Below are 27,763 nucleotides of genomic sequence, written 5' to 3'. Positions count from 1 at the left end.
AGGTAGCACTTATTCTGGATCAGTTCATCCAGAATTCAGCAGGGCAATTACGTATATGCAGCATTACAGAAAATCCAGAGGTTTTATCTACTGGACTTGACCCACTTTGGCTCTGCCAGTAAACCCAGTCTCCCCACCTCCTTGCCTTATTTATTCCAATCCCCAGCACCCCACTGTCCTCCCATGGCTCTTCCCATAATTATATGCTTATCCTCTTTTTGGGACACTGCTGACACCTTGTGGCAAACAAATGGTTCCTTAAAAAGCTTGAGTAGGACTTCCCTGAAGGCTGATTGGGCTTTTTCTCCCACAACCAAGTCTCCAAGGCCAGCTCTACCATTAGGCAGCATGAGGCAAGCGCTTCAGGCATCCCACTCCTAGCTGGTCCTCCAAAGTCCACTGGCTGTATCCTTCTACTGAAGGACAGAGTAGTCTGCTATATGTCCCAACTTGCAACTTAATAACTTCACAGTGGAGGACAGTATCTCATTGCCGGTTATGATACTAAGATTCAGCTTCCAGGCTTGTGTGTACACCCGCAATGGCTGGAGCAGGGACATTCTGTCTCTCACCTCACACTGAAAAATGTATTTGGGGAGTGTGGTGTAGTGGTTAGAGCATGGGACTATGCGTAACCTGGGAGACCAGGGCTCAAATCCCTACTTGACCATGAAGCTCACTGCCTCTGTTTAATCTACCTCACGGGGTTGTTGTGGGGATTAAATGAGGCGGAGAACCATGAGCATTACTTTGCGCTCCTGGGGGGGGGGGGGGAGTTAGGCTAAGATTGCAATAAATAATAAAACAACAAATTCCCAACCATATTGTTTACTTCCTTAAACACAAGACGATTATAGAGGCACATCTTTTCTGTGCTTAGGTTGAACGTGGAGTTTAAACTACAACCATAAAATATAGTGTATGTTGTTGGACTACAACTCCCATAATCTTTTGGCTGCTGGCCAGGCTGGCTAGTTCTGATGGGGTTGTAATCCAAAATATTTGGAGGACATCACATTGGCTACCCATCTAGCAAAGCATTTTCCCATGATCAAAATCTTCTGCTACCTTTACTCACACAAGGAAGGCCTGTTTAGCAAAGTTCACCTGCAACGTTAATGAAAAGATTATTCCTTGGAGGTCCTGTTGCTTTACTGTTTCTTGTTCTGTTTCCCCTCTCACAGTCTCAAATTTCTGGGAGACGAATTTAGATAAAATTCTTTAAATTTGGATGGATGATACGACCTTTGCCTCATCCAGAGGCACATTCAACCTGCATCACACTATCTCTGAGTCTACTTCCCTCTCCCCACCCACAAAAAAAATACACAGTCGTTACCTCACCAGTTAAACATTTTAATCATTTTACTTTCCAATTTACACTGATAATCAAAAAACGCGATAGTTTTTCCCCACTTGTCACAGGGACTGTGCATGAGTTGCCCCCATCAGAGGGCAGGCCCCACCCACTGCTGCGGCCTCCCCAACACGCACCACTCCCACATTCCACACCCATGGGAACGACAGAGATTTTTTCCATGATGATTATCTTTGGGAGAGGAATGGATTCCCCAAGATTATTCTCTGGCGACACTGTAGGAAGAGGGCACTGCAGGGGAGGGTTTGGGTGAGGTGAATATGATGGGAGTATCACTCTTTTTGAGGATTAAAAAAAAACAAAACACTCATTCTAAAATCAGGGCTAAAAGAACTTAAAAAACAACAACCCACACCTTGAGGAAACTGCTCCTTACCATAAAAAGCAGAATTTTTGCATAGACGTTTACATGTAATCTTCAAAACTCAAGACGCTGCAGTTTAGCAGTGGTAAACGAGTGCTCTGGGTGGAACTGACACAGTCTCATTTTAGATACCCATGTGGTAAAAAACACACTCTGAGGAACAGGCTAGTTGGTTAAAAAAAAAAAAAGAAGTTAAAACATGTGGCCAATGCTTTGAACACACCCAGTTTCCTCTCACACAGCAGAGCAGACACTTTATACCCTTCATGGGCCTCAACCACTCTGTCTAAGACAGCGAACGAGACTTCATTAGACTCTGGCAATTCATAGCATGAGGGAGCTAACATGCCGGTTTCCTGACACAAGATGGCTGCTGGGGAACAGAGCCGAGTTTTAGTCACCTGCTTCTAAGCCCAATGGTGAATCCTGTTAGGACAGGGAGCTGGGCCCCCTTGCTCCAGAAAGCTTCTAGAAGTGCCAGCTCACTAAACCAGAGACTCGAGGGATAGATTCCTTTATCAGAGAGGTCGCAAGTCGATGTACCATGAAAACAGGCAGAGGTTGTTGTTTTTTAAGACGCATTCTTTCTTTGCAAGAGGATCTAGAGTCAAATTATGAAGAATTTAAGCAAGTGGGCAGCACGGGAGAGATGAGCGTTGCTGATATGGCGGACCATGTGTTATGTATCATCGGCACAGTCCATCTGTCCTGATCGAGCGAGCAGCCAAGAAGAGGGGCGTTGCACCAGGAGGAGGGAGATCTTTGGAGATCCACGGCAGGGTGGAGGCTACATCCAAGCATGCCGATCATCCCAAATGGGAAGAAGGCTGCAGAGGCTACAGGTGTAAAGGCAGTGGTGCAAGACCACTCCGTAACACAACCCTGCCAGTGGCAAACTTGGCTTCCGTCTTTTGCGTGGCACGGGACACAGACCGCGTATATACCTTCCTACTCCAGTCAAGAGGCCTGAGATTGTTTCTTGGCCGAACTTAACCCACCACGTTCATCCGCTAAATCAGGTTGTGTGTTCCTCTTTATGGAAAGCGCTGCTGTCTTGCTTGCGATCTGGAGGCCGGGGGAAGAGAAACCTCAGTTAATTTTGTGAAATGGTTTCGTAACCGCATGCATCTGTGGAAAAGGCTCAGGGGAAGACTCTTCGGCGTCACATACAAGACTCTTGAGATCAGAATACCTGGATCAGTAACTTATTGAATGCCTTAACTGCTACTGTATGGTGTCAGAGGTTGGCATCTTGGGTTCCCTGCATGGGACCCTCTGCCAAGTCCCGTAACCTCTGGGGGCCTGTCGCTCCTCCTTTTCACTGTTGCTGCCAGTCCATTGCACCTTTTTGAAGATGCAAGAAGGACAAGTGTAAAGAGAAGGAAAAGTGTCCATCTCCACTTGCCCTGGGCTCTCTCTCTCTCTCTTGACAGAGAATAGAATCATAGAACCGTATAGCTGGAAGGGACGAAAAGGATCATCTAGCCCAACTTCCTGCATTGTGCAAGATGCGCCCATAGGAAGGAGAGGGGAAGCTGCAGCAGTAACAGTGGCAAGGAGGGAGGTGGGCCCACACAGGAGGGGGGGATGCTGAGAGTATCTTTCCCAAGGGCTCCCCAAAACCTGCTACTGACTAGATGGCGAAATACAGCAAAATCCTGAATTTGTGTTTAAGTGTTGCTGTTATATGAAGCACCATCAATCTGCATGGCATATACAAAGTACAAGTGGGCAGGTCCCTGCCTTCAGGAACTCACTATCTAAAAGGTGGAACAGGGGAGACAATAGAGGAAGGGAGGGAAATGGAGGAGTTGATAAATCCTGGGAGCAGGACATGCATTTATTTTAGATATACATATTACATAATTAAGAATAATTAAGGGATAAGACTGTTGTTGATAAAAGTTCCTTTCTTTGCTTCTTGGGGCCATAAGGGACACTAAACGTTTGTATCCAAGCACACCCGTGATTGCTTTTAGGGCAGCCTGCCTTGATTTTGTGTTGCCCTTCAGATTTCATTTTTTAAAAGCTCTATGGATTTTGTTGTCTCCAGGCTTGTTTTATGACTCAAGTTATTTGCATTTTGCCATGACCTTTTGGCTTAGACAAGTAAACTAATAAATATGCCAAGAGGTAGGGAAAATATCTGCCCCTGTGTGAGGATTGTTTACTCCGACTGCCAAACTGCTTCTTCATGAAAATGTTTTTAGAGCAGGGGCCTAATCTATTCCCCCTGCTCCAAGAGGCAAGGAGAGTTGCAGAAAGCAAAGAAGAGGAAATTATTGTATGGCTGTTCGAAATTAATTTTGCTGTATATAAATATACTTCAGTCACAAAAGGTATATAAATAATAATCCAGTAAGGAACTTGCTTCAGAAGACCCCGATCTGAGTAATAGTAATAGTAATAGTAATAGTAATAGTAATAGTAGCTCTGCATCCAGGACTCTGTCTGGCCTTTTGTACTCACATCATTCATAATTTTTTGCTTGAGCTCTTCATGAGTTAAGGGTTTCTCGTCTTCTTCTGTTATTGGCTCATGGCCAGTTCTGCAAAGAGCAAACATTAAGATGATAAAAACGAAAAGTGTCTTTTGCACTAAGTACTGCAAACCAGTCCTTTTAAAAACAGTTTTTTTTTCAGGGCTCCTCCCAAGACCAGTTTTTATTCAGCATTTATTCCAACTTGTTCATGTGGCATTTATATGACGATCAGCAATCATCCTGATGTACACATCTTCCTGTTAATCATTCATTTACCCCACAATTTTCAATGCATTTCCCCATAACTTTCTAAGAAGTCCAGTTTTGTGGGTTTTTAAAGTGGATTTGTTGTACTAGGGTGACGGAGTGCTTTAACCTACTTTAAAGGCACAAACCTAAAGTTTTGCTCTTGAATCCCTCCTGCAAAACACTGGCAGTCTGGAGGCACCCAGAGAGATGGAATACGCTGCATCTCTTGAATGTTCTGCCTGCTGCCAAGTTATTCAGAGTAAAATATTTCTTGGGATGTGGGCAGCTGGATCTAACCCATTGCATCCCATCCTAAAATTTCTTCTATGGGTTTAACACAGTAAACCTTTCTGCTCAGAAAATCTGCTAATATTCTCCTCTGCATGAGTGCTTTTCCTACCGTGTGTGTGTGTGTGTGTGTGTGTGTGTGTGTGTGTGTGTAAACCAAGGCCTCTTATGGCATTTAGCATTGATTTCATTTTTTAAATATTTATCCAACATGGGTCTCCAAGGCAGCTTCAAACATAATTAAAACCATCCATTTCAATATAACAATTAAAAAATAATTACAGAATCAGCAACACACAAACATATACACAAAACAGAAAGCAGGAAATCAGTCAAAACAAACATGTCTCTTGAGCAAACAAGAACACACAGAATTGGCAACTACAACTTAATAATGTAGGCACCCAATGACAGAAGCTAGACAGGGTGCATCAAAGAGCAGGGGCCATCCTAGAAAAGGCCCCGTTCTCCATTTCTTCTCCTTTAATGCTGGAGGTGGGAGCAGCCAGAAGAGAGCCGCAGTAGAATTATTTGTTTCCCCAGCTTTTAATGTGTCTTATTTTATAGAAACAAAAATAAACTATACATTCTAACTAATGATCCTCATGTCATCTATCAACATTAAGGCACTGCAAATTAACATTGTTTTATAGAAATCCACAAACGATCTTGATATTCTACCAGAGGCTTTCTCTATATAAATAATACATTCCTATACAACATAAAGATATAATTGCTTTATAATTAATTAATTCTTACTACGGCAGTTCTTTCTTTTACAAATTAGGCATAATTTGAATCTTATATTAATTTCCAGTAGTGCTTTCCAAATATTTTATATTGAGTTTTACAATTCCAATACAAAATACATTCATGCAAACACTTTAAGGACTTTATCATCATCATCATCATCATCATCATCATCACAGTACTATTCCAGATTGTTTTATAGTAAAATATTTTATGCATTAATATTCTATGCCAAATATCTTTTGCTCAGTCCCACACAGATGGCATTTGCTGTTTCTTCCGATGTTTAGCTATCCGTATCTGGGGACACTGCCAACATATTGCCCACCATTTTTCTTTCCTAATAGCATAATCATAGGATCCATAATTTATTCATATCCTATGATCTCATCGTTTTCCCTTGTAATTTTTTTTAACTGTAAAACATTTTCTGCAATAACATTCCATACCAGATATCTTTTTCTCATTCCCATAGATGTTTCTTCCAGTGTTTAGCTATCCGTATCTTGGGATGTTACAAACATAATGTTATGCACAACCCCAATCTCTAAGCAGTGAGAGATTCCAGGGGTTCCAAGCGCTCACTCGGGGTTTGGCTTCCTTGGAACAGGGGAGCTCACTTGAATAAAATGGGCAACGCCAATCAATATTTGGGGGGGGCTAGCTCCCTCAAATATTTTATGGGTGTGCAAAAGACCTTTGGCCCCTAGGAGTTGGCTCCTAAGTCTTGGAATGAAAGTCAGTGGAGACTGAGGTGTCTTTAGGGTGTATGGTTTTATATGTACATGTGTACAACCTGGATATAGGATTCGGGGGTTCACAACATTAACACATGGGTCCTACTTCCCCTTTAGGTTTCCAGAGAAGCCTCAAAGTCCACGACACGTTTTTGTTTCCCAGCTTCCAGCTCTTGCACACAACAACTATTTTGGCTATTGTTCTTCTGCCTAGACTCACATGGTCTCCAGCCAGTTGAGGGGAGTGAAGGGGGACACCTGTCAGTTTGCATTTCTTAGTGCAGAAAGTATTGATCTGATGTGTAGAGATCTTTCCTATTCTACTTAGTTCAAGAGTGTTCTGGAAGGTTTCTTTCTATGTGAAAGAAACAGGCAGAAGGTTTCAGATGTTTGGGTTATTCCTTCTGGGAAGCCGAGTACAGCTGGTTTAAAACTGGTTCTGTTATCTTTCTCTCAAGGTCATGCTGACTATAATAGTCAGGTCAGGAGGAGCCTGGGTTTCACACACTTTCTTTTTCTATCTCTTTGTTCTGGTGTGGTGTTCCGTTCTGTATGCTATAATGTTAAGGTTTAGTCTTATTATAAGTTCTTTTTAAGTTTAAGTTAAGTCTGCTGCAACTGGATTTCTTATGGACTGTGCCAATTCTGAATGTATTGGATTTGTGACCATTATGCTCATTTGCCTTCAGTAGCAGTAAAGCTCTGCTGGATGAAATACAATTGCCTCTAGTCTATTTTTTGGGAACTCTGCAACGTGTTTAAGTCCTCCTCCACATGCACGACAACACCTACCCCATTTTCCCAGACAGAATCATCACTTAGCTCATTCTTTGAGATGCTGACGAGCAGTTAAACTGGACAGCTAAAGCCATTACAAAAAGAATACACACTCATAACAATATTCTCTAACATCTTCCCTTAACATATGCTAATACAGTTTTCCTAATAACATAACCATGGGGTCCCTCATAAACTCATATCCTATGCCCTCCAATTTTCCTTGTTACCGCAACCCAAAATATTTGAACTTTCCATGATCTCAGTATAGAATACCCTTTGCCAACCCAGTAACCTCCAGCTGCTGGGCTGGCAGGAGCTGATAGGAATTGTAGTCCAAAACAGGTTGATACAGAAAATCTTAAGCATACAGGCAGGTTCATGTGGGGTTAGGCAGGTCTCCTTACCCAGCAGTGGGTGGCCGAACAAGCATAGGCTGTGCCCGAATCTCAGGTTTCTGCCCCAGAAGCAGCTGCACTGTCTCCAGAGTGTCGTAGGGCTGATCATATTCCTGAGAAAAGAAGAGGCAAGGTTTATTGATTGCTTCCCCTCCCAGTAGAGATTTAAAATAAAACAGCCTGAGGTCAACCACACTGCCCCACCTATTAATCCAGATCTATCTATTCTTCCTACTAGATCAATTAAAAACCGAGTGACTTCGCTAGCTGCAGCTAATATGAGAATTTTGGTTTTCAGTTTTTTTAAAAGGTTACTAACCCTCACAATTGCAGAAATGCATTTGATAAAATAAAAGGAAATGTGTTAAGGGATTTGAAATGAGGCTGGCAAAGCAAAAGTAATATCATGCTTTCAAGCCCTGTGGACTCCACTGCAGAGTTGCAAAGTTATTTCCCTCTGTACCAGGACATTTTGAAAGGAACACATACAAACAGTTATATCAGAATGGGATTAAAACCCTAGACTATTCAACAGGAAAGATTTGCAAGCAGGTTTGTCCTGCAAAATCGATAGGGGTTCTCACTCTCGGTAAAATATTTTGCACACGGTAATTGCAGCAGGGAATTGGACTCAGAGAAGTGAGTCAAAAGGTTGTCTTCTCCTCTCCCTTTCTCCATGATCCCTGAGCCATCCTTTTCTCCTGCCCCTGTTGTTGTGTCCTGCCCATCCACCCTGCATACCTCAGCCTTGGCGAAAGAATACATAGCCAACAGCTGGTTGGTCTTTTGTTCAATCAAGCCCAGGTAGATGGCAACATTCTCGTCCTGGGCAGTCGTCGACCCCCCTAGCTTCTTTTCCAGCACTGAGTAGTCACACTGCAGTTTCCAAAAGAGAGCCTCGATTGCTTTGAGAGGAGGAAAGAAAGCAAAATGAATGAACCCCTGCCCACCCACACAGCTCTTAACTTCAAGCACTCATTTCCACTCACTTCAAGGTGCCCAGTACCTAAGGCTCGCCAAATTATTCTGCACATGAGACAACACCCCGTCCCCCAAAATAAACACCTCTCCCTGGGAGCAGAAATATAATAATAATAATGATGATGATGATGATGATGATGATGATGATTTATCATTTTTCTGCTCTTTCATGACACACAGAATTCGCTGCCCAAGGCAATGGTAGCTCCAGCCCTCCTAAGAGTCAACTTGATAAATGGTGGCCTGGTTTGCATGGTCTTATCTTGGCATTTAATAAGCCAGGATATGCATGAGCTACCATTGCTCGCAGGTGCCAGGCAGCTCCTTTCCTCAGCCCAGCAAGCAGGCGGCTGAACAAGCCAGGACCCAGCTGTCTATCATAGCTGCCCATTATCTGAAAACCCAGAAACTATGGTGAATGGCTTACAAACCAGCCAGGGTCTTAAAATCAACTTTAAGCCATGGCTTGATATCCTGGCTAGTTTGTAAGCAATTAACCATAGCGTCCAGGTTCACACATGTCAGGAAGTGAGGAAGAAGCCATCGATTTCCATTCCAACCTGCGTTTGCTGCATGCAGCGCTGTTTCCATTCCACTACAGTTTGGCTTCTGACAAACAAAAAAAACCAACCCCTATGTTATTCAGCTCACTGTCCACTGTGGTGGAACTTGACAGAACTTCTGGCATTATTTCACACCATTCGCTGCCCTGCAAAGGAAACACGAGGCAAAGCGGGAGGGAGAGTCATCAATTGTGTATCTTTTGCAAGCTTTAAATGGCAGCAACAAATACCGCTCATATTCGCGAGATTGCTTTCCATCCCTGGCATGGGATGTATAAATGAGCACTGGCAATTTCCACCCCCATTCCCATCCCATTCCCTATGGGAAGCTATAATTGATAGCTGAGTCCTGGCTTGTTCATCTGCTTACTTGTGGGCAGAGCGAAGCAGCAGATAACACTCATTCACATCCTGGCTTATTGAGCCAGGATATGATAGTGCAGATTTGCCCTGCATGTTCTGTACTTTTTGTCTACATGGCTCTTTGGAAGCTATCTTCAACTGGCCAGCCATCAGCCCATCTTGTGACTATGAATTCCAAGAGGCAGGCTGGAGTCAGGTGACAGCTTTCTTTTGTCTGTTTTCCCAGAAAGCTGAAGGCAATTTGAAAGAAGGGTCCTTTGGGAAAGGAAAGCCTCTTAAAATCACTCAGCTTTCTTAAATACTGCAGTTTGTCTTCAGTCCTAATTACACATTGCATGGAAAATAAAAATAATAAAAGAAATTATTTCCTTTGTCCCACACCTACTGGCAACCAATTCCACAGGATAAGCCTGAGTATTTTGACAAAATGATATTCTCTCCCTTTTCCAATTTTGCCTTTCAAACCTCCCCCCTCCTCAAGCTTATCTGTCTGCTGAGGATGATACAACCAGGATCTGTGCTATTTTCTGTGACTAGCTGTGCCTGTTGGCTGATCATCCTGTTCCTCAAGGGAGTCTGTGGACTGCATCAGGCCCATACAGCCTTTTCAAACCAGAACACAGAGCCATTTCCCTCCCCACCACCATCCCAACTACTGGCAAGGAACCACAACCGCTTCTTCCTTTTTTAAAAAAAATAATGGTGCTGAACGTAACAGGGCCTGGTGACCAGGGCTGGGCACTGGCATTCACTGTTAGAAAGTGAAGCCTCTCATCCTCCACTATCTGTGTAGTGCTAGCCTAGCACTCAAACCTGCCCAACAGTGAGAGCCAGTGTGGTGTAGTAGTTAGAGTGTAAGACTAGAACATGGGAGACCAGGGTTCAAATCCCTCCTCAGACATGAAGCTCATTGGGTGACCCTGGGCCAGCCACTGCCTCTCAGCTTAACTTACCCCACAGGAGCGTTGTGGGGATTAAATGTGGAGCGAGTGAACTGTGTATGCCACCTTGAGCTCTTTGGAGAAAAAGGTGAGTGCAATCAATCAATCAATCAATCAATCAATCAAGCGCTGGCCAGATTCCTTGCTGCGAGAGCTCAGCAACTGCTATGAAAAGGGGCATCCCGAGAATCTACATTTTCAGTGCAAAGACAAAACCAAGCCCCGAGTTCAGCAGGTTGCAAAGGAAAGCTTCAGAACATGTTTCCAGTTCCTATGATGGTGCCTCCACCATCTTTCTCTTCCTGGCACACAAACACAGTCCCTGCTTACCGTTCTTGAGCTGCTCCCAAATCTTGTGGTGACCCTTCAATGCCAGCTCAATCCGGTTCGCCTCTTTCACAGCTTCCTCCTGCTGCGCTTCAGCCTCCTTGAGCCGCAACAGCTGCTCTCCTTCGTCCTGGGCACTTTGCTTTTGCGCCTCCTGTATCTCATGGTAGAGCTAGAAGAGTGGAGGAGCAAGATGGAGAAAGCAGGGGGGGGGGTGTCATTAATTTCACTATTACAGGAAGTTGGAAAAAACAAGGTGCAAATAAGAGATAAGAGGGTGGGAGTGCATCGTTCCTGAAAGAAGCTTGTGCAAAAATAACACTGTGATGCTAGGACACCTCAAAAGGGAAAGAGCCCTGATGCAATGTGGTGCAGCCCAAGGTGTATTTGGGTAAGCAGAGGGCAGCCACAGCATACATTTAAAGCAGATTCAATGCACATAGCTTTCCACAAAGAATCTTGGAATTCTAGTTTGCCCCAGCACCCTTAACAAACTACAGTCGTCGTCCCCAAGCCGCATGCTTTAAATCTATATGGTGGGGACACATACTACTTGTTTCTGCACTTGTGTTGAATAAGGAACTGGGAACCAGGAAGCAAACTTCAGCCTCGTTCAGCAAGATGCGGCAGGAATCCCTGCTTGCTAACAGCAGCAAAGGTTGGAAGAATTGGGGAAGAGGGTGGGGAAGTATGGGCTGGCATTGTGATGATGACAGCATTGTGCAGAGACTGCAAAAAAACCTTGCTTGCACGAATATCACTAATTCTATGATAAACTGTAATACGGGGGGGGGGGGACCCAAGACACAGTACTCACCTCAGTGATTTGTTCCCATATCTGCTCCTTCTGATCGTTCTGATCATTGACGTAGTTGAACTGAGCAAAGTTCCGCTCCTCCTCTGAAGTGGGAAAGAGAAACATCGGTAGCAGATCTTAACTCGCATCCCACTGCCTGAACCAGCCAGTACCCAAACTGCTTCAAGGGCAGCCCCTATGGAGGGTAAGGTCCCAGATCTCATCCTGTTCTTCCTGAGCCAAAAAGACCCAGAGGACAGTCATGGTTCAAAAGGAAAATGGACCCTCTCCCATTGCAGCCCCCTGCCTTGCCTATCACCTTGCACGTATATATTCAATGCAGCATCCAAGGTTGGCGCCTCGGTGAGTTCCAGGACTTGATCCACGGTGGTGTGTAAAGATTCAAGCATCTCCTCCTCGGGGTCTTTCCGTTTGGACTCTTCCTCTGATTGAAAATAAAGAGAATCTAGGAGCCCCGGTTCCTAGGGCAACCTCAAAGTCATGTGAATCCCCACCTCAATCAGAGACATGCATTAAAGGAGTGGAAAAGCCGCCCATCTTTTTTAATCCCTTGTCTTGACCAAAGCTGCAACATTTCAATTGTTATAAACCGCAAGAGGAAGCAAGATGTGACGTGTAAACCAGCGCTCGTGGCTCGATTCTCCTCCAACAAACCACACGAAGAAAGCAAGGTTGATGTCCCCTATGACAAGGTTGCAGCACTGGGGGCTTTTTAGCTTAGAGAAAAGGGGCGCAAGAGGCGGCAAGACGGACATTTATAAAATTATGCGTGGCATGGAAAAAAGGTTTTCTCCCTCTCTCACGGCAAGAGAAATAGAGAAATCCCCCATGAAGGTGAGCGTTGGAAGATTTGCATGGAGAGAAACAAACCATAAGTGGTGGTTTGTTGCTGCTTTTCAGTAAGCCATAGTCTGTTTAGCAATGGCTTGCCGCTGACCCAATTACTGTTAATAATTGCTATGCCAAAGGAAGTAGGCAGATTGCTTTAGAAATACTGTTTTACCCACATGCGAATTTAAATCAAACTCACATGATAATTTATTAAAACTCACATGATAACTTATTAAAATGTTTTAATTGGGCTGCAGCCATACTCTTTAGCCAACTATTTCTCTGAATACAAAAAAGTTCATTAAAATGTGTGTGTGTGTGTTTTGGGGGGTAACTTAAGATAACACAGATTGATTAGGTATTAACCCCCAAGATCCTCTGCTTTAATTCACAAAATTCTTCCCAGAGAAGGCAGCAGTCCTGGCTCTGAGCTGTCCCACTATAAACCACAACACACACCTGCCTCCCAAAGGCCAAGGAATACTTCTGGCACCAGACAAAGAAGCAAACACTGGCCCTTTTCTCACAAGCGTCTGATTGTGCAGTTTTTGGCTGCTGGTGATATCTGCTGTTGGTAAGTTATACTGTATGGTGATTTTGCTTCTGTAGATCCAAACAGATCTTGCTATTGTGGGGGGGAATTTACTACAAGCTTTTGTGGAATTTAATACATAACTTTTAGTTTTGCTCATTACGTATTATTATTCAGGACATCTTGATTTTCTAACTGCCTTTCACTGTGAGTTCCTAGGGCAGGTTACAACAATTTAAAAACATGACATTAAGAACAGTTAAAACAGAATACAATTAAGAGAATAGGGTGGACCCTGAGATATGTATCTCAGGCGTCAGAGGCCAGGATAAAGAGGTGCATCTTCAGCAAATGATGAAAACCACATGGCAAAGGTGCAAGACACACATCTGTGGGAAGGGAACATAGTTTAGGGGCTGCCACAGATAATGCCCTCTCCTGGGCTGTCCCCCTCTACTTTTGAAGATGGAGGAACTACCCTACGACATTCTAAATCCCGGAGAGGGTCTGTAGGGAAGCAAGCGGGTCTTTCATACATTTGGTGCCTAGGTCATTTAAAGCTTTCAATCCTAGCATAAGCACTTTGAACTGAGCCTGGAAATGAATCGGCAACCAATGCACCTGCTTTGAAACTGGCTATGTGAGTTCTAAATGGACCCCAGCCAGTAGCTGTCTTTTGGATGTGTTGAAGTCTCCCAAGTCATCTTCAAGGGCAGCCCTACAGAGAACATGTTGCAATAATCCAGTTCTGGAAGTTGCCAGAGCATGGGTAAGTTATTTTTGTCCAAAAGGCTCCGTGGCTGACAAACGAGCCAGAGCTGGAAAGTGGCACTCCAAATCGCTGAGGCCACCTGAGCCATTGCTTAGTTTCTATTTGTTCTGTACCCCTGTTCTGTCTTGCCATGAGACCACTTCTGGGCATGTGGGAATGAATGAATGACTCAATAAATAGCCCCATACCATACATGAAACACACACACAAACCTTTCTTTTTCTTGGCCTTTAGTGCCTCCTCCGTCAATGTCCTCTCCTGCAGCTTGACGGAAATGAAATCATTCAAGCGCTGGTCATTCTCTATCTGGCGGCATAATTCTTTCATCTCCGATTCATACTGCGCTACATCTTTCTTTGCCTTGTCCTGCAGCTGGCCTAGGCGCGTATGGGCCTCATCCCTATATTTACCCCAGTGGACAAATGGGATGGGGAACAAGTTTTGGATATGTGAGAGAGAACCGCCAGCAATTCCACTTCCCAACTTTTCTTCATGTTCTGATCCCCATTCCTTCACCACCTCTGAAATCTAGCATAACGATGAAGAGCGTGAGTGACGGGCAGGTAGTCCTTGTTTCACATATTACTTCCCCATTTAGGAGAGGCCACAGCTTCCCGGGCATAAAACACCTCTGCGTGCAGAAGATCCTATGCTCAACTGCTGCCATCTCCAATTACGGAATCTCAGGTAGAAAAGGCTGGGAAAGGCTTCAGTCCATGATATCGGAGAGCGGCCATAAGTCAGGACTGACAGTGCATTGTGTTCAATGGGCTGATGGCCTGGTCTACTCTAATGGAAGATGCAGGTGCCAATGTGCAATCGAGAGCCTCAAAGTGCACTCCTTTGTGCACTGGAAAGGGAAAGCAGCCTTTGGCTGTACCACCTCATCACCTGACGGTTTGGTAAAGCCTCACATTCTTTTAAGCACCATGCAACCCTCTTTGCAAGCTTTGGGTGGTGCCGTGAAGTCCCATGTGACATCAGCAGCCCTGCCCGCATGTCAAATTTGGCGTGTGTGGCTTGGATCTGACCTACAGAGCCAAAAAGGTTCCTCAGGCTTGCTGCACAGGTCGCAGAATCCTGCTTTTCCTGGTGCAGAATTTTTATTTCTCTGAAGCAGAATTTCCATTTTAGTGCAGAGGATATATAGCCCTGTCTTTTATATTAGAGTGATGCTTAGAAGCTAGGACTTGGAGGGAGCATGGCTATTGTTGATTAAGTTGTCCCAGTGCATGAATGGGTGGAGGCAGCAGGACAACGGAGGAGCAATGAAGAAGCAGGGTATGAACATGAGCAAGGTTTCTGCAGGGACACTCCTCCCTGCCCCACCGTGCTTGAGTACTCCCCTTCCCCCAACCTTGCTTCGTAGGCTGCAGAGGATGTGCTGATGACTGCGCCAATGGCTCTACGAGTTTCCAACAGCTCCTAGAGGGAGAGAGAGGAAGCCTTCAGATCTAGTCCCTAATTGCAACACAGCCGTACCATCCTGTTCATAAAGTTCTATCTCCTCACTGGAGCCCAATCACAGCCCTTCCCTTCTTTCCTAACCATTGTCATCCACACCATAGCAGAAGCACAGTCAATAGATTTCAACTCCACATCAATCTGCAAGTGTTAAAGAGGTCCTTCAGACCCTGCCCTATCAAAGCCAAGAATCAGAAATCCTTGGGTCCAAGAGGATAGGAATAAGGCAGAGGGGCATCATAATTTCTGTTGTCAGAATCTAGTTGGTCAGTTACAATCCCTAGTTTAATAAGAAAAAACATACTTTCCAAAATGCATGGTTTAGCTTTGTGATTCTCTCCCAGTCAATAAAAAGCCTTGATATTTATTTTAATACCACTCTCAACAGTCAATCATATCCTTCCATTCCATGCTGGAGTTCTCTCCAAGCAACCAGATCTCACAATTCTATAACAGAACCTTCATTAGTCTATATCACGACTCCAGTCCCTCTCAGAAACTCTCTTGGGCAATTACATCCTGTCAACTCTCCTCAATTTTCTCTTAGTGTGAATGTACCGTCTCTAGACGTTTATAAAGCTGTTCAAAGCGATCGTGTTCAAGCCGGAGAATTTCTAGATCCTCACGTAGCTGTGAATTCAAGACGAGTTGAGAATTGAATTCTGTGGTGGTCTGGAAATAGAAAAGTGGAGTGAGAAACTAAAGACAAGCCAAGAATCCTGGCTCTCAGAAACCCTGGGCACTTGCAACCATTTTTACCCGGTCAAGCTGATTCTCAACTGTTCCTATCCGCTTCAGCAAGTTGCCCTTCTGTTCCTGGATCAGGGTCCCAGTGCCCACCACCAGCTTCTGGTCAGTCAAACGCTTGTTCCAGTTTTCGATCTGTCAGAAATGAAGAATGAAAGCAGGGAAATGGGATGAGAAACTAATATTTGGGATAGGACTAAAGAATCCTTGGCTCTTGGATCTCCTGTTCTAATGAATTCGAAGTCCTAGCTGCCAATTCCCTCTGCATTTTTTAAAGCCCTCACACCCATTTTTAACCCAAAAGATCCTCCTCTCCTTTCTGGAGTTTCTCTTTGCCTGGATTTTTTTGGGGGGTGGGGGAAGGTGAAGGTGAAGGTGAAGGAAACAATCTTTTTCTTAGAGACTTCCATTCTGCTCTCAGGGCCTCGCTTCACGCTACTTGTTCTCTGTACCTGCTATTATACTCCACTCCCCACCTGGAAGGCTTCAAAATCCTAGCACAGGACACTACTTCACATCAATAAATGCCAAACAACTTGGTACTTAGCTCCCTTCTCCATACCTCTTTATCAAGCAGGGCTACCTGCTTCTTCTCTTGAATTATTTGCTGCTTCACTTCATCCCGCTGTCCCAACAAGGAACGGAGAGTGTCACCGTGGACCTTTTCCTGCTGTGCGTTGGCCTTGCTCTCAGCCACAGCGTGCCTCTGAAGCAGCTCTTTGTTATCCTTCTCCAGGCGCTTTATCTCTGCCCTGTCCAAGGGAAGCGGGGCAGAGACTCTGAGGGGCGGCAGGATGACACGGCGAGATACAGCTGCGTGGGCACGTACGGGAGCGCCATGGCAGCAGGTGTGCTGGTGAGTTTTGGTTGGGATTGGTGGCAGCGCCAGCTCAGAGGAGCTTTTGAGACACTGCTACAGAAACTCCTGGAAAGCTGGCGATTTTAATCTGAGCATGCATCTCCCCAACTCTGGATGGGACAAGATGGAATGGGGAAGGGGGGAATCGGGACAGGATATACTCTCAAAAGAGAGCAGGCTTCAAGAGTTCAAAATTAGCAGCTCTGTGTAAAAAGACACAATAGATTTCAGGCCTTAGGGTGACTTGTTGTGCCTTTACATCCCAGTGAAACAAGCAGTGTTGGGAACGCAGAATTTCTGATTTCCCTACAAAGAAAGTACTGTGTTTTGTAGGCCAGGGTAGAAGGCCAGAACTTCAAGGTTCTCAGGGGCAGGGATGATGAGTAACGTTCATTAAGTGATCTAAACCAGAGTACAAAGAGAGAGAAGAATCCTAAATTCTCTGGGAACGTTTTATACTAAAGGGGCAGGAAGAGGTGGGACACACAGAATCATGAGTACAAGATCTGAAACCATGTCAGCGTGCCAAAGCGCATAATGGCAAGAATCAAATGTTTGTACATGCATGTACACATATGTGATAGATTGTGGGGGGTGGAATTTGGCCGCATGTGCTAAAGAAAGGCAGGTTATATGCACAAACATGTCCATACATGATGTGACCAAGCCAATTGTCAGCTGTGTGTTGCCAGGAGCATATCAGTTGCTATGTGCCCTTGTGTTAAGTCAGTATCTGCTTCAGTACATGAGGTGGGGATTATTTCTTAATGCTCAGCTTACAGCTCTCTCCTTGCAGTAGGATGTACAATATTCAAATGCTCCCCAAATCCAAAACTGGATGTTTCAGAGCAAAAGAGGACAGGCTGTGCTCTGTGCCAAGAAAAATGGACAGGAGATAACACCCCTCAATGCGATTATATACCACTCTCTCATCAAATTGTGGCACAACTGAAAACTAAAAGTTAGACAACTGGTCCAATGAAAGCAATTTAAGGCTGGTGATGGGCAACAGGCTTGTTTCTCTTAGAAATCTGAATATGATGTAAAAGAGGGATCACTTCATGGTGCACGCACAGCTCATTCTTGCCCCCAATAAAAATATTTTGCAGTTTTTGGTATAGCCTCCAAAACCCAAATGCATACAGTGTGATGGTCTCTCCCAGACCATTTCCAGCTATCTAAAGAACTATGTCCATCTCTGGCGTAAGAGGACAGTAAAACCATGACGTTCCTGCTGTGAACAGGGAAAAACAAAATGGATCCAGAATTTTAGCAAGGATATGAGATGAATACATACTTCTGCCTGCGAATGATTTCATGGGATTCGAAAGTGTAGGCATGGCGGTTGCCTTCTAGGAGACGAAACTGGCGCTGGAGTTTGGCTAACTCGCTTTCGGCTAGTGGGACACAAAGCAACAGGTGGTTTGGGGAGACAGAGGAAAGAAAGGTGGTTAGAAAGTCCAGCATGATGGCCTTCTCTTAAAGACCCCACCTATCACACCTGGCGCAAGAATTAGGGCAGAGACTAATGTGGTCCAGGATTGCAGAAAGAAGGGAACTTCCCTGCTGTGATTGGCACAGATTTGATGAGCACAATCATGAGCAACTTAATGACTACCAGTGGTATTCCATTTATATAATGAGCTCCAGTTGGCTTTGTTAGGCTTGAGACAAACAGCTGTTTTCAAGAGAGCCAAAAGGGGGTTGAGAGAGGCTTCACTTTCCATGAACATGCCCACAGGTTTTGTCCCAATGTCACTTCTGAACAAACAGGTTTTGCAGGTTCCTGCAACAATAAAAAAGCCTCTAAGACCTGTGTGCCAGAGAACATGCTTTTCCTCATAGAATTCTGGGCAATGTGGTTAGTTAAGAGTTGCTGAGAATTATAACTCGGTGAGTGTGGACCCTCCAAGTGTCCCTATTTTCCAGGGACACCCCCAATTTAGAGAAGCCATCCCAGTTTCTGATTTGATCCTGGAATGTCCCACTTTTCCTTAGAATGTCCCTATTTTCACTGGAGAAATGTTGAAGGGTATGGAGTTATCTGACTCCCAAGCCATCTGAAAGCAATCCTATATAGGGATGTTTTTTAATGTTCAATGTTTTATTACCTTTTTATGTATGTTGGAAGCTTCCCAGAGGGGCTGGGGCAACCCAGTCTGATGTGTAGGGTATGAATATTGAAATTATCATTAAGGAATGGGACATCCTTATTTTCATTGGATAAATGTTGGGTGGTATGCGAGTGCCCAGAATTCTTTGAGGGAAAGAATGTGCTTTAAAGGTCTGGTGTATACACAGCCTTCATGTACACAGCAATCCTTCTTTCAAAGAGCCTTCAATTCTCTGAAGAAGAAACACACACACAAGTGTCAATGACTTCCATGTAGCCAAATGATAGGTCTCTTTGGTCACTTTCAGGTTCCTGGACCAGGGCATCCTTGGGTCTTCAGAGCTTGGTCAGTTCTGGGAGGAACTGGTAGAGCTGCTTTGGTGCTCCTGATCTAGGCAGCCCTGATGTGTGGCATGCTTTGATCGGTGCCAAGCCCAAGCATTCAGTGCAGTTTATCAGGAATGGATTGTGGAAAGGACTGAGGAACAGAAGAGGCTGTGCTGTCTTTCAGGGGAGCGAGGCAATACCTGTTCCCTCCTCCTCAGGACATGATTGCTTTTCTGATCAGGTGCTAATCGTGCCAAGAACAGACAAACCTTTATTCTACACTCCAGCCTTATGGACTTCTGGTCCCTTGGCGGCAGACAGGCTCTTGTTTTGTTCCTCGACTGCCATTTTTTGTTCATTCCCAGCAAAGCGAATGACTCAGTCTCTGGATCCTCACAAAGCCACTGACTCATGCCCACATGTGTCCCCCGTATGCTAGCAAGGATTTGGACAATTTGTACCTCCGCTACTTTAATTTAGTCCCTGCTGCTTTTCAAAGCCAACATTCACTTAAGAGGCCTAGTTCAAAGAGCAATTCTTACAAGCTAACCAAGACATGTGGAAAACGGCCAAGGCGCCCTGGTTCTGTCTCTTTGGCCTCATTCTTTGGATACAAAGGCCTTATTTCTCATCCCTCTACTCCCTTTCAAAAGCAGTCCCCTTTAGCAACGTTTTTGCTTGGCTTGAAAAATATCCCCCAAGTCCTTCCTAGTCACCCTGGCAAAAACTGAAAGGAAATATATATTATTTCATGTAGCTGTCAAAGAAGGAGATACCCTCTTAGCTTTATTTTTGTATCAGATTTTGCAGAACTGTCTGGTACCTTCAGTTTGCTTCAACTGGGATCAGTTTCAGTGAGTCTGATGTAGTTATACACATTTCACTGAAGACAGTGAGCTACTAGCATAAATCTTCTCAGTAAAAATGTTTATTATTGCTGGTTTCATAGCTTTCCACATACATGCACTGGCCTAAGACCACAGCAATATTGTCCATGAAAAACCTTTATAAAAATACCAAATACATATACATGTATATGCATATGTACATGTATATGTGTGTATATGTATATATATGATGACATGGGTGCTTTATAGCAGAGACTTAGGCTAAGAAGTGTCATAGGAAGTTCCCTAACCACAAGAACGTTTGCCATAACATCAGCTGAATATCCACATGTTGTCAATGCATTAAAACATGCAGCAATTCAGAGCAGCCTGCACTAACCCCAAACTTCAAAAGTTTAAACTGCTCTGTGAAACAGCAAGAGTGCTCTGCTGATATTTCACAAAGTTTGGGGGCGGAAGGATGCCGTGAGGGAAAACAGCAGCTGCTAAAACACTATGGGAAGAGCAAGAATATATATGGATTTCAGCCTGGAATAATCACATTGGCGGAAACAATATTGCAGTGAGCTAAGCGAAATCAGGGCAGGCCCTCACCAAATCCAGACTTCAGCCATCATCGTTAAAGGATGTCTCCCTGTTCAGAGAAAGTAGACCTCTAAATACCACATGTTTGGGACGAAATAGGGACTGTCACTTCCATGTTCTGCTTGTGAGTTTCCAAAAGCATCTGGCCAGCTGTCAGAAACAGAATGTCTTGGATCCAGAGAGACTTAATCCAATCCAAGGAGACTTTTATGTGCACAGACTTAGAAAAAGCAAACTGAATAGAGAAAGTGGGCCAGAGAATGAACTTTCTGTTTCCCTATTCCAATGTGTGTTGGGGGGGGGGGGGATTTTCCATTCAAATGACACTGGGATCACATCACAAGCTGCATCCAGGGAATCTAGTGTTACAAGCTTCCCACAACAATATTCCCAAATGCAAATTCTGGCTATGCAAGTGTTCCTACAGTGGTATCCTCACTTCCCTCCATAGGAATTTACCAAGGCCTTCCAAGTCCACGTCACTGCCATCTGAGCGGAGGCTTGAAGCAGATTTGAAGAACGGCATCTTCTGTTTCTTCCTGCTGGTGGAAAAAAATGATAAAACAAAGTGGGAGGCTATCAGGTAAGAATCACTGTCATAAAATAACTCATTCATGAAAAACAGTGCAGCATACTGCATAAAACATTTGAAAGGGGAGACCCTGGTTGGAACACTGCTCACCATGACATTTCCCAGTCTGATCTTGGGCCAATCACATGAGCTTAACCAAGTGGGGTGGGGGAGGGGGCAGCTGTCCCCCCCAGATCAAGTAAAACAATAGAAATACTTAACTGACCAATCACATCGGTTCTCCCCCCCCCAACAAAAATCTGGCTACGCCCATGGCCAGTGGTTCTCAAAGTTTTTTTTTCTGGGCCAGGCTTTCAGAATAAAAATTTGCTTGCGCCACACTGATTTTTTTATTGATAAGAAATACAATGGAAAACAAAAAGAAACAACTCCTAGCTGTGCTTGATTTATAACAATGAACGCAACACTATGAAAAACTATCCATCCATATTGTCAGGGAACTGCCATCGGAAGGACAGGAGGTGGAAGGGCTCACAGAGGTTAGGAGAGACTTAGCAGCAGAAGAGGGAACCAGCAGGGGGAGAGAAGGAGCTCCGAGGGAAAGTAAGTCGGAGGGATGGCTCAGAGACACTTCCAGCGAAAACAGTGGGGAGGTTTCAGGACCTCCTATAGGGACACCCACTCCTCGCCGGAAACTGTCGCGCCGAGAGTCCAGAAGACGCGTTTCCGTTAAGGAGCTTTTATGTTGGAAGAGATTCCGTAAACGCCCACTGTCGGATTCTGCCAGCGACTGACGGAGCCATGCTTAAGGGGCTCCGTTATAGACAGAGGTTTGCTGTCTTGGCCAAACTCTGAGGGACTAAGCTTTTACGCACAAGCAGCTCATCATCCCATCACACATATTATGCAAATAAAAAAACAAATATTTGATACTAATTTACACTACGCTACACTGAAGTGTTTAAATGTTTCTTTGATTGTCCACAAATCTTTCCACCACACTTGCCATCATCTCTTGCCACACCTCAGGGGTGCTAGGACAATTAACGGCAAGGGAGCAAGACACCTCCATTCTGTATTCTGAGCTCCCTAAATAAAAACATAAATAAATCCAAATTAAAGCACACATATAAAATGGCAATCCCGCCATTTTCTCCCGCCAACTGACATTCATCCTACCAGCGTGCATGACGCCACAAAAACCTCTAACCAGCTGCATGCATCTAATTCAGGGCTCTGCTTTGTTCCTGGCAATTATATTTTCATGTGTTTTAGAGTCTGACAAACGGCCTTGCGAGATCAATGCACCCTGAAAGGCAGGTTTTAAAAAATAAACTTCATTCTAACTCAGTACTTCATATGCAGTCTCTTCTGCTGCAATAGCCAGCCTACGTCTCTCCATTACACAGAATCATAAAGGGATCCCAAGAGTTTTCTAGTCCAGCCCGCTGCGATGCAGGAATCCTGCCCACAGCCATCATTGGGTGGGTTCAAACCACCAACCTTCTGGTTAACAGCCAGGTACACTGGCCCATTGTGCCACCTGAGGGTCAATTTGTGCCTTCAGTATTTCACCTTTAAGAAACTCCCATCCATCTTGAATTATCTTCTCTTTGAGTATTTCTGACCATGAGACGTCACCTAGTAGTTCCTTAAGAAGTATTGAAAGACTTCTAAAGATACCAATAACGTTCAAGAGCCCAGACTTATAAATATAATCATTTCCCTGCTTGCCTGATGTGGCGGAGAACTGCCTCAAGATGCCTATAACCAGGAAGCTTTACAAGAGTTCCCTCTTTCTTTCAGTGTTAAGACATCAAATCTAGGGGGGCTTTGGGCTAAGAAGGCTATATATAAATTACTTAAAACAAATGATTAACATAGGTGGTGGTAGCATTAAAAAAAGTTGTGGGCCAGAAACTTGTGCAGACTTATCTGCATATCCTCCAACATTTCTCTGATGAAAACAGGGGCAATTCTGTTCAACAGCAGCAACAACCATCATTTTATTATTTATACCCCACCAATCTGACTGGGTTGCCCCAGCCACTCTAGGCAGCTTCCAACATATATAAAAACATAATAAAATATTAAACATTTAAAAACTTCCCGATGCAGGGCTGCCTTCAGGTGTCTTCTAATAGTTGTATAGTTACTTATCTCCTTGGCTCGGTGGTCACAAAGCTCCAATGAAGATAGGGACACCCTACCACACCCTCCAATATTTCTCCAATGAAAATAGGGACATCCTAAGGAAAAGCAGGACATTCCAGGATCAAATCAAAACTGGAGTGGCTTCTGTAAATCTGGAACTGTCCCTGGAAAATAGCAACACTTGGAAGGTCTGTATTTGCAATGCTGCAAAATACAAGAAAGGGGTAAGCCATACAGTGTGGGTGATATGAACACTGGCAAGGCTCTCACACGATACAGCTGCAGAGTGAAAACTTTTTAAGCAGTCTCTAATGCAACAGCCAACCATGTAACAACAAGCCCTTAAAACTAGTGTCTTAACAGATCAACTTCTCATTAACACAGAGAACACCTTGTAATGCCCACCTCTTTTGCCTCACATTTTATTGGCTGAAAAACTATGAATGTAATTAGCAGGGCTGGAGGGTTTTGTGGTTGTTTTTTAAACAATTCCACTGTGGGTGCCCGTGTGGTGAAAAGGACAATCCACTTTTCATTTTTAAAATGAACATTTAAACTAAAATCAGGTGTGCATGCAGCATTTCCCTTTGTTGCCTTTATTGCTTTCTTGTGGTCCAGCTGAATGACCACAAAAATGCTGCTGCTGTAAGTAACATCTTAGTAGAACCACCCGTCCTGAAACAGAATAACCTCTGGTACTTAGCGCAAGACACACAGACACACGCACTATGTTACTTCTTAAATATATCCCATCCAATAGTTTTACGACCACAGCAAGCAGCATAATGCATTAGCACTCACTAAATTTTGCCCACACTTAAATCCGCTCATCTCTATTCAAATCACACATCTACCTCATCCTTCTTCATATACATACCATTCTCCCTTCTCCATCCAAATTCATCCCATACCTGTTTTCCCACTATACCTAAACACCCTCTTATCCAAAATCTGTATTAAAATGCAGCTTTCTCAGCATCTGTGAACTGGATTAAGCCAGCCCCACCTCCCGCTCCAAAAGCATTAACTAGAAGTACCTTTGCTCTCTACTGGAAAGCCACTCTGACAGCTATGCACTTTATGTATAGGCAATCTGTTTGGGGGATGCTGTGATGCAAACTCCTGGGCTCTCCTGCCAGCACCACACGTTGCCTTTGTCAACTCAGTTGTTAGCAACCGTCTCCAGGAAATGCATCAGCTCTTCACCAGTCCTAATGAATGAGGAAGGGCAAGAGGAGAGGAAAAAGAGAGCAGGTTTCATACAACTGATTAGGAAGGCATTATAAGGATTCCTGAGTTCTCTAAAAGGGTAATTTAGGGGGCCAGCTAAAACAGGGGGGCAAATGTAGAAGAGGACTCCAGGGTTTATTTGATAAGGTAAAGCAGGGGTTGAAGGTTATGGTGGACCTGAGATCCAAATGTGCTCAAATGAGACTGCTGTCTTAGAGCCCAAGAAAAAGCAAGTTATTTTGAATTCTCAAAGATAAAGGGAGGTTACATTTGTATGAGTTATAGAGCAATAGCTTCTGAATCTACTGGGAAGGTAGTAGGGTCTAATGAGTTATAAGAGTCATGAAAGTCAAACACACAGAGAAAAGGCTTATCTAGGAACATCTGGTTAGTTTAGACACATTTCCCTCATTTTCCTACCCTTTCTTATACTTTGCAATCCCTGCCCCCCAGCCCTACATACAACAGTCCTTTAACTTTCCACCATGCCACACAGGGTCCTAATACTTTCAGATGTACCTAAGGCTCTACCAGGACATATCATCATAATTGTCAGGTCATCTTGTTCCATAGATTTCTCAGGTCAGAATGTCAGCCACCTACAACTACTGCTGTGTGCATTTCTAATCACAACAGCCCGAGAAAGCAGGAATTTAGTAGCTATATTCCCATTTACTCCCTGCGCCCCTTCTCCCCAGGAAGTGCTTCATCTGCTTAATTTCTGTGTTCCATGCCACAGCGACAGTTAGAAAAAGAGGTGGCAACCCTACCTAGCATTGTATATTGTTGGTGGGCAACAAGTAAATGCACCAAAGGTCCTATCTGCTTCCATGACCTATTGCCAGCATGTTATGCCAAAGCTTTAATGTACCAGACCCAGGACATGAGAGTTCAGGTATCAACCAAGTGAAGGGTCACAGCTCATGCCAATATCATTGAAGATCATGCTAAGATCCTGTGAGGGCATACGATGTTTAGCAGCTCCAAGGACCCTAACAGGATGTGGCAGTGTGGTGTAGTGGTTAGACTGTAGGACCTAGCAGGCCAGGGTTCAAAACCCCACTCAGCTGTGAAGCTCACTGAGCAACCTTAAGCCAGCCATTGTCTTATCAATCTAAACTACCTCACAGGGTTGTTCTGAGGACTACATAGGGGCAGGGAAGAGCCATATACACCACCTTGAGCTCCTTGGAGGAAAAATAGGATACAAAGGTAATACTAAAATCCCAATACTAATGTGTTTGGAGGTACACGCCTACTCCAAAGACCCAGCAGGTGACCCCAAAGCCTGACCTCACCAAAGTTCTCTATAACCATGCCAAGGCACCTGAACCACCCCCTAGGTCCTGGTAGATCATGCTAAACCCCGCATGTAGCCATGCGGCTATGGGGCTCAGTCACACTGCAACCCCTACAAATCATGCCAAATTCCTTTGAATGTGCCAAGCCCCCCATGTCCTGGAAGGCCACACTGGAAGTCCTGCAAAGTCACGTGACTCCGAATAATCAGCTCACAATCACACAAACCCCTCAAGGTCCCCCTGCTTCGCCCTCTCCAAATTTACTCAAACCATACAGAGGATCCCAGCAGTCCCTAAGCCCCACCCCTTCTGGTAAGCCCATCCCTTTACCTTACAGGCCTGCATTCCCACTGCGCATGTGCGAAATTAACAGTTCCTTCCTTCCTTCCTCCCCCCTCCCTCTCAAGCCTCTCGTTTTACCACCCTCAAGATTAGTTCTGCGCACATGCGCAGTGTGAGACTTCGTAGCTGCCCGGCGCGGGGCGGGCGCGGGGCGACGTACGTAAAGGATCGACGACGCGGGAGGGTTGCCATGGCAACTTTCCATCGCCAATGGCCCTTGCCAAACCACATCCCTCGCTCAGTTTGTCTCACTGCTGCTGGTTGCCATGGAGACTGTTTCAGAAAGGAAGCTCGCGAGGGCTGGGAGATAATGAGGCACCGCGAAGGGAAATATGACAGGCTTTGGATGGGGCAGGAAGAGGGCTGTTTCGGAAAAAGGGGAAACTTTGCACCAGCCCCTCGACTGAGGGGAAATTTTGTATGGAGGAGAAATGTCTAGTAATTCTGATTATTTTTTTTGCTCGACTCGACTGGCAAATTATAAACTCCCCCCGCTGCCTTCCAGTTATACATTCATAAACTAGAATGTTACGTTTTTATTCAATATTCTTTTTGTGACTTTTTAGTGAAGGGCAGGATATAATTCCCATATTGATATGGGGGAAATGCAGGGTTCCATGTCTATGTGTTTCTCAATTTTCACTTATCATTGCATTTATAGCCCATCTTTTCCTCCAAGGAGCTCATGGTGGCTTACATGGTCTCCTCATTTTATCTTCATAGCAACCTTGTAGGCAGGTTAGGGTACACTACTGAGCTTCAAATCCACACCATACATTTGAGGCACTATTATACTACTTCAACTGTAATGGGGAATCCTAGGAACAGTTTTCTTAAGGGTGCTGACCTCACAGAGCTACAATTCCCAGCACACTAAAAAAAAAAAACCCCACTACAGTTCCCAGTATTCCCCGTAACTGTTAAAATGGCAAAATTGTGCTTTAAATATATGGTGTGTGTGTGACCTTATAGCTGTGTGGGAATTTGAACCCTGGCTTCCCAGATCCTAGTTTGATACTCTTAACCAGACAAGCTATATTTCTAGTCTTCGTGGTTATGGATGAGGAAAGGGGTAGTGGTTAAAACATAGTTTCCAGTCCTCATGGTTGCAAGGAGGCAATCTTAAAACAGAAAATGCACACATCCTTGGGAACTGGGAGATGCAATAGCATTATAAGCAAGCCTTTTCCTGTCTCTTCTTACCCTCCCACAGAATAAATCAGGTTAACATAAGAGGGCAGCCTCAGACTATTCAGATAGCTGGGCCGGTGTACATCTCCACACTGCAGTTATTGGTTGTGGATGACAGCTCTGCTTGGGGAACCTCACAACATTGCAAGTCTCTAGCTCTCTCTTTATATGTGTGTGTCATGCATAGTGTCATTCAATACTTAAACCCATGCTCCAGTCAAGGTGAACGAGCAGTATTTATATTTTACTAGCACATTTTCATTAGGAGTCATACCTCTGATGGGGTTGATCTGTCAAGACTCCAAAATGTGGAACTTTGGCTGAATTTTGCCATCGCTTTGCTTGTGTGCTCAGAGCTTGGTTTTGTAAAGTGGAGTCCTGTAATTTTTTTCGGATCCAAGAATAGGGATCGATGAGTTTGATGATAGTTTTGCTCTATGCATGCAGAGTAGCTGGCATTCTGAGGTGGAATAATGGACTATATTACATCTGAATGCTGATGGAGGATCCTGCACATTGT

General features: G+C 44.4%; 1 protein-coding gene across 5 annotated transcripts; it reads right to left on the bottom strand.

The window, feature by feature from the left end:
• Positions 1–1,335: 1,335 nt before the first annotated feature.
• ODAD1 (outer dynein arm docking complex subunit 1) lies at positions 1,336–26,173 on the bottom strand. 5 transcript variants are annotated; one of them, XM_081885967.1, is made up of 16 exons: positions 26,041–26,173; positions 24,217–24,390; positions 20,953–21,035; positions 17,918–18,017; positions 16,324–16,513; positions 15,774–15,896; positions 15,573–15,686; positions 14,908–14,975; positions 13,763–13,950; positions 11,714–11,839; positions 11,416–11,498; positions 10,602–10,770; positions 8,165–8,328; positions 7,433–7,536; positions 4,212–4,290; positions 1,336–2,807 (listed from the first exon to the last, which is right to left on the bottom strand). In XM_081885967.1, exons 3-16 carry the CDS (start codon positions 21,017–21,019, stop codon positions 2,700–2,702), a joined length of 1,683 nt encoding a protein of 560 aa, XP_081742093.1. In that variant the 5' UTR covers positions 21,020–21,035; positions 24,217–24,390; positions 26,041–26,173; the 3' UTR covers positions 1,336–2,699. The 5 variants fall into 5 exon arrangements, with proteins under 5 accessions (XP_081742093.1, XP_081742094.1, XP_081742092.1 ...); XM_081885968.1 differs by lacking the exon at positions 26,041–26,173 and adding an exon at positions 24,929–25,949; XM_081885966.1 differs by lacking the exon at positions 26,041–26,173 and having other exon boundaries at positions 24,217–25,949.
• Between the last annotated feature and the right edge of the window lie 1,590 nt (positions 26,174–27,763).

The sequence above is a fragment of the Podarcis melisellensis genome (assembly GCF_964234715.1).
Source record: "Podarcis melisellensis genome assembly, chromosome: 13".
Taxonomy (NCBI): Eukaryota; Metazoa; Chordata; class Lepidosauria; order Squamata; family Lacertidae; genus Podarcis; species Podarcis melisellensis.
This window is presented reverse-complemented; position numbering and strand designations above follow the sequence as displayed.